Consider the following 12,022-nt stretch of genomic DNA (forward strand, 5'->3'; position numbering starts at 1 on the left):
GAGAGGGGATTTATAATAGCTCTTCTGAATAGTTACAGCATTCTGGGAGTTCGTTCTGGCTGCAGCCATACTGGCTTAGGGCAGATCTGCACAGCAGCTGTATGTAAAAATGGCCGAGGCTTGGAAATATGCCAAGGACTGCAACCCACGTAAGAGAAAAGTGATTTGGAAAGTGATTGCTCACCTCAACTTTCCCGGAGGCGTCATCTGCCATTCTCCGTTCTGCAGCTAGCTCTGGTCTGGCATGTAACTGAGAGACATCGAATTTCACTTGCTCCACCTTGGCTGTACACATACGCAGAATACATGTTAACCAAACCGTATGAACATACAGGTTAAGTACTGTAAAGTGTCCCATAGTTACACACAATTATAACATACATGAGAAAAATCCTGGCTTGTAATGATCTGAAAACATCATATCATGAGTAAGTAGACAACAAATCCTGCATGTTGACCGGGGTTAGACTAGATGACCCTTGTGATCCCTTCTAAACCTATGGTTCTATGATTCAAAGTACAGGTCTATTGTTAATGGAGCTTGGGTGTTCTATTGTTGACCTCCTAAGAGGCCAATAATAATAGAATTACTCAATTACATTGTATATTCAAAAAGTACACCCTGATTGGCTCCAATGAGTTCCATCCAAAGTATTATTCACCTAGAGTGACCAGACAGCAATTGTGAAAAATCGGGACAGGGGGTGGGGGTGGGGGAAGGGAATAGGCACCTATATAAGTTAAAGTCCCAAATATCGGGACTGTACCTATACAATTGGGACATCTGGTCACCCTATATTCACCTCCCAAACAAACAATTCATGATAATTTCCTCCTTTTAAATGTTATTTTCAAAAGGAAAAATGGTTAAATTTCTGGAGATAATGACGCGGGGCGGGGCGGAGGGGAGACGGACAATGATGAAGACATCCAATATCTATGTAACTATGCATATTCACTTCACGTTTCTGTCAACATCCAGGTCTGTTGTCCCTCAGCTCAACATTTTCCCTTTTGGAACAATACGCCGTAACATTCACCTCAACAAAAGCCAGTGAGCCAAATTCTGCTCACGCTTATACTAGTGTAAATCCAGAACAAGCCCATTAACTTCAGTGGAGTCACAGATTTATGCCAGTATAAATGAAAGCAGATTTTCATCTAAAATCTGCTTATTAGATTCATAGTTACTGATTTCCGAAGTTAAAAGGGGTTTTTTTTGGTAAATATTTGTGATTCGTTTCCTAACTGATTTCTTGATTGCCACAGTTTACATTTGACATAGCTGATGATTTGGCTATTTTATTATGTAAGCGTACAGTATCAGCAATTTTTGTTATTGCTAAATTGCTGAATCCTTTCTATTTTACCAAAGAAGATGGAAGATACGTGGTTATGGAAGAATGGGCAATCAGGCTTTAAAGGTACTGAAGGTTTGAAACAATCAGTGTACAAGATATTCTTTGGGCATCATTTTTCATAAGGAAAGCAGACAGAACTCAAAATCAATGACAATAAAGCACGCTAAATGTCAGCCACTGCTGGCTTGGAGGATTCACAGATTCCCAGGCCAGAAGGGACCATTGTAATCATCTGGTCTGGCCTCCTCTATAATGCAGGCCAGAGACCTTCCCTCAAATAATTCCCAGAGCATCTCTTTCAAAAACATCCAATCTTGATTCTAAAATAATCAGTGATGGAGAAGCCACCATGACTCTACGTAAATTATTCCAATGGTTAATTACCCTCACTGTTAAAAACTTATGCCTTATTTCCAGTCTGAATTTCTCTAGCTACAACTTCCAGCCGTTGGATCATTGTAGACCTTTTTCTGCTAGATTGATGAGCTCATTATCAAATATTTGTTCCCCATGGAGGTACTTATTGGCTGTAATAAAGTCATCCCTTAACTTTCTCTTTGTTAAGCTAAATAGATTGAGCTCCGGGAGTCTATAACTATAAGGCATGTTGTCTAATCCTTTAATTATTCTTATGGCTCTTCTCTGAACCCTCTCCAATTTATCAACATCATTCTTGATGATCTCACCAATCTTGCTAGTTGTGTAGACTTTGCCAAGCCCTTGAGTTTCCTCCTTTTCTGTCCACCTCTTGAAGAGCTGTTTAAACATTGCCGACTCTGCGCCGTCATTCACCACTTCCACGTTGGTGGTAGCAGAATAACCCTTGGCTTGGATAAAACCCTGTGGGGGGATTCCAAAAGGACTTCACTTAGCTCATACCAATCTCTGTACAGAAGTACAACTGGCCTGAATGTTGCCTGGACCTACACCAACCCCGCTGATCCAAATACCCCCAAAACCCTTAAGAGGTTTGGAATGTGAATCCCTGAGCTGGACCTAAATTTTGTAACTGGCCTTTATAATACAAGGCTGCACCAAAAATCCAGATCTAGACACCCACAAACTCTGAGATATACAATATCCAGGACTGACCAGGGCAGCATGGGCCCATGTCTGGTTAGGAATGGCCCCCCTTTCTCCCTGCTTCATAGATATATAGAGCTCCTGATGAACCACCAGGAGTTGAGAGGAAGAATGATCCAGTGGTTTGGGTGTCAGTCTGGGGCTTGGTAGACCCAGGTTCAATTCTTTGCCCTACTACGGATTTCCTGTGTGACCCTGGGTGAGTCACTTAGCCTCTCTGTGCTGCAGTTCCTCATGTACTAACTTGTGTGAAAACTACAAACTGCCTTGTCTTCGGTAGGATTTCACTTCAAGTCAGCGAACTCATGAATACACCGTCTTCCCCAGTGAAGACAAAGCCCTAAACCCCATAGGCTACTTTGAAAATGTCAACTACAAATGCCCATTTAAGGCCTATTGCCCACTGAAGTCAGTGGAAAGATTCTTCGTGGACTGGGCTCTTAGGCACATAAATAACTGGCCTCATCCCCCACAGCTCCCATTTAATTCATCCAAGCATGACAATGTTGGTTTAAGTCCATTATTACTATATCTCCTCAATATATGTTCCATTCTATATGCATCCGAAGAAGTGGGCTGTAGTCCACGAAAGCTTATGCTCTAATAAATTTGTTAGTCTCTAAGGTGCCACAAGTACTCCTGTTCTTTTTGCGGATACAGACTAACACGGCTGTTACTCTGAAACCTATTACTATATTGTCTTCAGTTAATATGCGAGAAAACAGGCCAGCTCCCATCAATCAATGCTCCATTGTAATGATCAGCAACGTCCAGGATAGTTCTTAGCTACTTCCCCTAGCAGATTGTTTTAAATACAGGACTCACCACAGCTCGGCTGAATGCAGCTCTCTTTTCCTCCTTGCTGGAGTCTTTTCCTCTCCAAACATAGATCTTAAAACCACCTTGGTCTAAAATGTGACAGTCCTGAAGTGAAGCAAAGGAAATAGATAGATCAAAAATTCTGTTGGGGCCAGGTTTCTCCCCTTATCCAAAGTGTCCCCTGCACTCATGTCTAGACTAGAAAATGTTGTGCCCCTTTTCCAGCAGTGGTTCAGGTGCACGGTTGCTAGCAGCCGCCTAAGAGCTAGTATAGGCAGTTGCACTATTCCTGGAAAACGGGTGCAATGTTTTCTGCACTGGACCCAGCTCAAATTGATCCTTGGAGTATCTGACACTGGTTCCAAACCCAGCAATGAGTCCTTTGCACACAGCAGCAACCGATCCGTCAGTTCCCAAAAGCATGGGGGGAGAGAGACTAGAAATGTAGGCCCTGAAAGTTCAACCTTCAGCCCACTGTGCTAGATTAATGAGTGGTATTGATTTGTAGAGTGCCTGCTGGGAGCTAGAGGAGTACGAAGCCAGGCCTGACTTGGACCTGTCTTGCACCAATGTAGGTCTGGAGTGACTTCCCTGAAGCCAGAGGAGTACACTGGTGTAAAAGCAGTGCAACATCAGAACCAGGCTGTGCCAGACAGGCCCGGCTCCAGGCACCAGCGCAGGAAGCAGATGCTTGGGGCGGCACGTCAGGGTCTTCGGCGGCAATTCAGCAGCGGGTCCCTCACTCCCTCTCGGAGGGAAGGACCGGCTGCCGAATTGCCGCCGAAAAATGAAGCGGCGCGGTAGAGCTGCTGCCAAAGTGCCGCCGATCTCGGCTTTATCTTTTTTTTCTTCTTCGCCGCTTGGGGCGGCAAAAGAGCTGGAGCCGGCCCTGATGCCAGATCAGAACTAGGCCATGTGACTCTGCCTCAAATCCCTGACAGTTTAACTGCATCCTGGCACCCTACCAGGTAACAGTGACAGAGAACTGAGCTGCTTGTTTTTGAAGGAAAAGAGAAACAACCCAGAAGAACGCAGAACATTTTCCTCAGTGCTTAATTTGTGCCAGGGCTTGTCAGGGCAGAGCCCCGGCACCTCCGGGCCTGGCACTTCATAGCCCCGGCACCTCCGGGCCTGGCACTTCATAGCCCCGGCACCTCCGGGCCTGGCACTTCATAGCCCCGGCACCTCTGGGCTTGCTTCATCAGTTATGAAAGTAAAAAAATTGCTTGAGCCCCAGCACCTCTTTTATTACAAATTAAGCACTATTTATCATTTCTACTCAGAGGTGACATATACATGAATCCACCCTCGATAACACCTTACGCTTCTACTGCAAGAAACAGAGGGAGGGAGGGAGGCGAGGACCCTGGTTAGTCAGAGGGGTTGATGGCAGCTGACAGACATATTGGTTTCCCTCATGGTAACCCCCCGATCTTGCGGGCTGGTTTGTTTGAAGAAATTAGTGGGGACAAATTCACTATCATATTTTAGCCAGATCCTCCCTCATGTATACGAACATGAGCTATTCTGACAGTGCCTTGAGACACTTGATTGTTCCTTTAGTGATTGCCAAGGTCACATGTCCATGGGCGGTGAGGGCGGGCAGGTCACCATCTCTCATAGCGGCTTCAATCCACCTTCACCCATCAACCACCAAAAGCAGACCTCAGACAGCCGGTGGTTCCCTTTAAAAAGGCACCTGATAGTTTGAGATATGGAAGGTCTCTAAGGCCCAAGAGCCTCCAAGGTAGTTAGGCACCTAACTGCCATACGCCGCCTTCGTTATTATTTGTTTGATCATTTCACTTACAGGCTTCAGGCCAGGACCCAGGTACCACTATGCAGGTGCTGTGCAGGCAGGGGACAAGAAGTGACAGTTCTCATCACAAAGAGCTTACAACCTTAGCATCCCCCCCTTATTTCCCCGCACCTTACCTCGTGCTGGAGGAGATCTTGTGTGAGGGGCCGGGTGGCTATCTCCTGCACCACCAAGTTGTCGTCCTTTTCGTAGACACTAGAGGAGGCAATGGGCAGAGAAAGATTCACAGAGGGCTGCGGGAGAAGGGACTCTCCTCTTGGGGGACACTCACTCATTCCCAGGGCTTGGGTTTGGAGGCCTAGCCCAGACTTACTGGTAGAGCCGGACGTTTGCTTTCTGCAGCTCATCGGCTTTCTCATCGGGCGTGGCGGCCCCGAGCGCCCCACGTCTCTCCCCGAGCACTGTTTTCATGATCTGCATGAGGTCCGGCGAGTCCTTCTCATTGTCAATTATGCCAATCTGGGCACGGCCGCCTCTCTCGTCATCCCTGATGCTACGAGCCAGAGCCAGTCCCTGTAAGAGAGAGGTCCTGATTTAGCCAATGAAAGGACTCGCCTTTCACCTCTGTAGGTGCCGAGTCAAGACTGACTTTCAATGCTCACACAGGACATTTCAGTCCAATTTATTATCTTGGTCAATGCAGTCTGGCTAGGCAACCACAAAGGAGAATGGGGGCACGAGGCACCCAAACGATAACTCCCATGATGCACCACGGCAGCGTTTCCAAATGGAAACGTTTCGGTTTTTAACCAAATCTTTACATTCTCTGTAGAAAGACATTTTTTGGTGATAAAAGCTATTGAGTTGAAAACCCAATTTTCCATTGAAAAACAGTTTAGACAGAACGTTTTCAAGCAGCCTTGGAATTCTAGCATCCAAGGAAATCTGGACATCACCTCTCACTGCAAACCCTCCTGCTGCCACGTTTCTCATGCCTGGAAATCTGCCCTGCAGCCCCTTTTGCCCCATTGCTCTTTGGGGAACCTGCCTCCTCTCCACCTCTGCTGAAAGCATCAGCTGCTCGCCTTACCCTGACCATGCTGCTACCTTCTCCATGGTGTCCCCAAGGTAGGGTTACCATACGTCTGTATTTTCCTGGACATGTCCGGCTTTTTGGTTCTTAAATCGCCACCTGGGAGGAATTTTTAAATATCTAAACATCCAGGATTTTGCCATTATTATTTTTCCCCAAAGAAGAGTTGATCATGCGAGAAAGCGCCCGCTTTTTCCCCCTAGCTCCCAGCGCATGTGCCGCAAAACAGCTGTTTTGCGCGGCTGGAGCGGGGAGGGGGAACGTGGCGCGCTTGGGGGAGGAGGCAGGGCCGGAGCGGGGATCTGGGGAAGGGGTTGGAATGGGGGCAGGGAAGGGGTGGAGTTAGGGCGGGGCCAGGGGCCCCCGTGGAGTGTCCTCTTTTTTGAATGTTCAAATATGGTAACCCTACCCCAAGGCCCAGCTCTCCGGGTGCCACAACATGCAGAAAGATGCCGCCTGCCTTTTCATACATATAAAGGGGTGCCATGAGTTCACCCACAACCTCAGGCATCTCCTCCTATGCCCCCAAAACCTGGTTCATAATTGCCTCCTGGTTTTTGATGGCCTTCCATTGCATTGACAACCACAGAGAGGCAGTGTGTGGTCCAGTGGGACAGGACGCTGGACGGGAACTCAGGAATAGAACCTAGTTCTCCCTAACACTGCCACGGTCCTGCAGGATGATCATGGCCATGTCACATCACCCCTCTGTGCCTCAGTTTCCCCATCTGTAAAATGGCGATAATGATACCTTTGTAAAATATTTTGAGATCTATGGAGAAAAGCTGATACATAAGAGCTTGGTATTCTTATTTCTACTTCTGCTTTTCTTCTGCTACTTTGTCTTCTGTCACTTTGCACTAGTCCACACTACCTTCTTTTAAAACAAATTTCCCCACCCCTGAGATCTCTAGTGTACATAAAGTTCCTGACTTTTTAAGCACTAGGTCACATAGACCTAAATGATGTCTAGAGAGGCTAAGTGAGTTGCTCAAGGCCACACAGAGAATCTACAGCAGAGCCAGGAACTGAACCTACATCCCCTGAACCTGTCCCATGCCATAACTGCAACACGATTCTTCCTCTCCTGTAGCAGCCGTTGATTGGAATATAGCCCTCTGATAGGGTTTTAACTACTCATCAGTGTATCACTCGTTTTGTGCCGGGGAGGCTGCTATTTTGCAATCATCATTGGTCATATTTCTCTTCATTTTTCAGGCTTTCAAAATGCCCCAAATAAATCCAATGGCGTTTTCTGCACTGACCCTGGATTTCTCCGCAATGTTGCAGTCGGGACCATTCCACTGGATCAGCACTTTCCCCAGGTCCAACAGAAACACATCCCCCTTATTGAAGCTGTCCCATGAAAGCTCCACCTGTCACGAGATAACGAAACCGAGTGTGTTACCGGGGAACAATGATCGTCAAGGAAAACTGGCTTCTGGGGAAGGAACTACACTCTGATATTAACAACATGCTGATTGTTCTCTGCAAAATCATTAAACTATTCATAACACGATCAGGGGTTTATCATTTATTATCCTGTTTGAAGGGATGGGAACACCAGGCATTTTTTAAAATTCAAGGAAGAATATGTGTGCGCACGCCCATGTGCAGATCTCCTTGTTCTTCTTTTAAAACTTCTAGTTTTCTGGTAACAGCAATAACCTCTGTGCAGGACACTGCATAGGAATAAATGATTGGCTGGGCCTACTGGCCAACAGCTTAGAATCATAGACTATCAGGGTTGGAAGAGACCTCAGGAGGTCATCTAGTCCAACCCCCTGCTCAAAGCAGGACCAACCCCAACTAAATCATCCCAGCCAGGGCTTTGTCAAGCTGGGCCTTAAAAACCTCTAAGGATGGAGATTTCACCACCTCCCTAGGTAACCCCTTCCAGTGCTTCGCTACCCTCCTAATGAAATAGTTTTTCCTAATATCCAACCTAGACCTCCCCCACTGCAACTTGAGACCATTGCTCCTTGTTCTGTCATCTGCCACGACTGAGAACAGCTGAGCTCCATCCTCTTTGAAACCCCCCTTCAGGTAGTTGAAGGCTGCTAACAAATCCCCCTCCCCCTCAACTCTTCTCTTCTGCAGACTAAATAAGCCCATTTCCCTCAGTCTCTCCTCATAAGGCATGTGCCCCAGCCCCCTAATCATTTTTGTTGCTTTCCACTGGACTCTCTCCAACTTGTCCGCGATACTCCAGATGTGGTCTCACCAGTGCCGAATAGAGGGGAATAATCATGGCAACAAGGGCACACTGCTGACTCATATCCAGCTTCTCTCTCTTTCTCTCTCTAGGGTAGCAAAACCCTCTGTAAGTTATTGAACGTTGTTTATTCTGGAAGGCAGGGATTTTCAAACTGTGATGAACAATCAGTTGAGCAGAGCTGATCGGAAAATGGATTCCTCCCCCCCCCATGGAAAAGTTTCAGGACTAAGAGAAAGAGCACAGTCCCTGCACCAAGGAGCTTACAGTGGTGATGAGTAATAATGCTGGTGCTTTATATTCAGTGCTACAGTCCCAGGTGCTTCTGTATAACAGAGCAGGGGGCTTCTATCGCGCCCCTCCCCCTAGGCCCCCCATCTGGGAGGCTCATCTATTTAAGGGTACCACATATACAAGCCAAGGTCTCGATCCTGCATAAAGCAGCGTCAGAAGCTCTGCGTGTACTGTGTGAGTTGGCACTGATGGAGCCAATGAGACTCCTAGCACAGCATAAGGGTAAGCCTGTGTGCAAGTCTCTGAAGGATCGGGGCCTAATATTAGCGCTGAGTGGGGGAGGGAAGGGACAGCCAGGGTTACAGCAATGCAGCAGTGCGGTGAGTCAGCTTAGACATGTGCATGTCTTGGCAATCCAATGCGGTCTTAAAAATACAATAATATTATTGAATAATATGTTAATCATACATAATGATACATGATATAATCGTATGTAATAATTATTATTACAACCACCTGCAGCAGGCCCTAGGGAAATGCATATAAAAACCGGAACCATTTTTTCCTCCAGCTTCAGATGGCAAGGCTGCTACAAGATCAAGTTCATAGTTGGCTCCGTTTTAGTTGTGTAAGAAATCCATGACTTCAGCTAGAAGGATTGCAAATCTGATTCGGCTTCCACTTATACCAGTGTCACTCCATTGTCTTCAACACTGAGTGACACTGGTGTAAAGAAGACGAGACTCAGGCTCTGTGTTTGCAGCCATTGCTCAGAGGGCTTGATTTGCATCTCACACCGCTGTAAGGCATAAGTCCACTGACATCTATGGTCAGCCGGTTCAAACTGATGCAGCACCATTGGCTTCATTGGAATCAAGGTGATTTACTCCAGTTGAGGATTTGGTCCTATTGAGTTACATGGGTATAAAACCGAAGTGAGGTCAGAATCTGACCCAGATTTTCTCGCACTGGAAAGCCATATGGTATGCCAGAGCATTAACCGACAGCATTGCTCCTATGAAATTCACCATGAGTGACTAATACGAATCAAGCGCTTCTGCCCTTACCTCTGTGGCTGACACATGCTTCTTCCCCTTGACATGAAGGAGGCGTCTGATGTTGTACATATTGGTCTCCACGTGCTTGAATCCTGAAGCGACGCCTCCCTTCTTGTAGCTGTTGCGTAACAGGGAATCGAGGGTTAAAATTAGAGCAGGTAAGAAAATGAGGGTTTTCCCAGGAAAATGTCAAGTTTTTGGCAGAAAAAATCGAAATCTGAAATATCCAGAAGTTAGTTTTTGAAAATGCTGCCACAGTGCCTCAGGGGAGTTGTAGTTTGTGCTCCTCGTGCTCCCATTCTCCTCGATAGGCCAGGTTCTCTGGTCAGGTTCCATCTCCCATGATGCACCATGATCTTCCCTCTTGCATCATAAGCCTCACGTGGCTGTGGTGCATCATGGGAGGTGGAGTCTATATGGCGAACCTGGCCCATAGAGGAGAATGGAATTGTGATCACTTGACGTGTCTCTCCCATCGGCACTGCAGAGGCATTTCGGAATTGAAATATTTCAGTTCCCAGGTGCACCGTTTTTTGATGAAAAAGCAAAATTTTCCCCAGACTCTTTTTGAAAATAGAAACCATTGTATTGAAAAATCTAATTTTCCATCGAAAAACAGTTTTGATGGAAAAATTTTGACCACCCCTAATTAAAACAACATTCTGCAGGGACTCAGGATGCCACCCTCCTCTCCGACGTAAGCTATTTGTGCTTGTGCTGTGGGACATGTGGATCACAATGTTTGACTGCAGGTCCTACTGTGACCCAAGATCCACTGAATGCCAAGGGTATATAGGGTACAAGGATCCCCTGGGTGCACTAGAAGAATGTCATGTAAGGTTTCCAACTAAACCCTGTGTCACACTGGTCGTCATAACCATTGTGAGGTGTACGTATGGATGTTGGGTAAGCAGTTATGTATATATACTGACAATTATGTACTTAAAGTCTGTGACAAAGGGACTGGTCACCAGAAAGGTGAAAAGCAGTTGTGTTTTTTTCAGGCAAGAAATGTTTCTCTGTCTGTTTACATGTAAATTAAATATTGTACAGTTCACATCCATTTACAGTCTGAGCAAAATTCTAATCAATAGTTTACGGAGGTTGCAGGAAAAAACAAACCCAGCCGGGGTTTATCCTGTTTTGAAGAAAGACAATGAACTTTTGAAACTCGATCTGGGGATGCAGATGAACCCTCCCTCCCCAGTTATTCCTTCAAACTGTGACGACAAGCCATCAGAAAACTTGATCTTATGAGAAAGCAGCACCTCAGTAAAACTGGTTGAAAATGCTGGGGAAAGGAATTAGGGGAAGCTACCCTGTAGGAGACAGGGAATGTCTTTCGAGTTAACTTTAGGCTCTGGAAAGCGTGTTATGATTTTTTTCTAGGCAATCATTTGTTTCCAATATTCTTACTTTCTACCACTTGAATCTCTGTTCTTTGAAAAGTTTATCAATATATATAGAGCTGTGTGTTAAGTAAATGGTGATGCTGAGTTGAATCTTGCAAGCTGGGCAGGGATGGTGTCCCTGGCCTCTGTTTGCCAGAAGCTGGGAATGGGCGACAGGGGATGGATCACTTGATGATTATCTGTTCTGTTCATTCCTCTGGGGCACCTAGCACTGGCCACAGGAGACAGGATACTGGGCTAGATGGACCTTTGGTCTAACCCAGTAGGACCATTCTTATGTTCTTATGTGTACTATTCCTCTGGGAGTAGCAAATCTGAGACTTGTATGAGTGCTCCATGGAACAGAGGCTGAGCACTCCAGCAGGATGGTCAGATGACTTGGAGGTTGGTGTGTGCCTACTGCTAACCTGTACTGAGAGAGAGGGGCCTGGAGGGAAGTCTTGTGTTGCCAGAAACTAGTGGATTCAGGTTGCTAATACACAGCAACTGCCGGATGCTGGGACTGGACGACAGACGTTGGATCACTTGATAATTGCCCTGTTCTGTTCATTCTCTTTGAAGCACCTGGCATTGGCCACTGTCAGAAGACCGGATACTGGGCTAGGTGGACCATTGGTCTGACCCAGTACGGCCGTTCTTATTTTGTTGACTGCTTCTCGTTTCTTCTTCTTAGCGTATGCGCAACGTGCCTCAGGATTCATCACCGAATTTGGTCTGCTGGTTGAACCATTAGCTTCCCTGGCTCAGGCCAGGTACCGTGGGGAGTGTGACTTGAACGCTGATCCATGCTCCCCGCTTCGTGCTAAGGGCAGGTGGTAGTGAGGTGCCTCGTGACACTGGGGTACCCTTGCCCCACACCTTTGTCACAAGGCACGATGTCATTAGTTCCTTCCAACACAACTTTATGATGAAGACACAGACGCATCCCAATTCCTGAGCTGTTTTCCTGGCTTGTGGGGTGCACCAGCAAAGAGAGGATGGGTGGCAT

General features: G+C 46.5%; 1 protein-coding gene across 1 annotated transcript in view; it reads right to left on the minus strand.

The window, feature by feature from the left end:
- The window catches only part of VILL (villin like), a 51,119-nt gene that overhangs the window by 15,748 nt on the left and 23,349 nt on the right, over nt 1–12,022 (minus strand). The window contains exons 5-11 of the mRNA XM_054016589.1: nt 9,632–9,740; nt 7,381–7,491; nt 5,396–5,595; nt 5,199–5,277; nt 3,270–3,368; nt 2,048–2,201; nt 185–285 (exon numbers count right to left, since the gene is read on the minus strand). Coding sequence (XP_053872564.1) covers nt 185–285; nt 2,048–2,201; nt 3,270–3,368; nt 5,199–5,277; nt 5,396–5,595; nt 7,381–7,491; nt 9,632–9,740 — 853 coding nt within the window. The remainder of the gene's footprint in view (nt 1–184; nt 286–2,047; nt 2,202–3,269; nt 3,369–5,198; nt 5,278–5,395; nt 5,596–7,380; nt 7,492–9,631; nt 9,741–12,022) is intronic.

The sequence above is a fragment of the Malaclemys terrapin genome, chromosome 2, assembly GCF_027887155.1.
Source record: "Malaclemys terrapin pileata isolate rMalTer1 chromosome 2, rMalTer1.hap1, whole genome shotgun sequence".
In the NCBI taxonomy this organism is placed as follows: domain Eukaryota; kingdom Metazoa; phylum Chordata; order Testudines; family Emydidae; genus Malaclemys; species Malaclemys terrapin.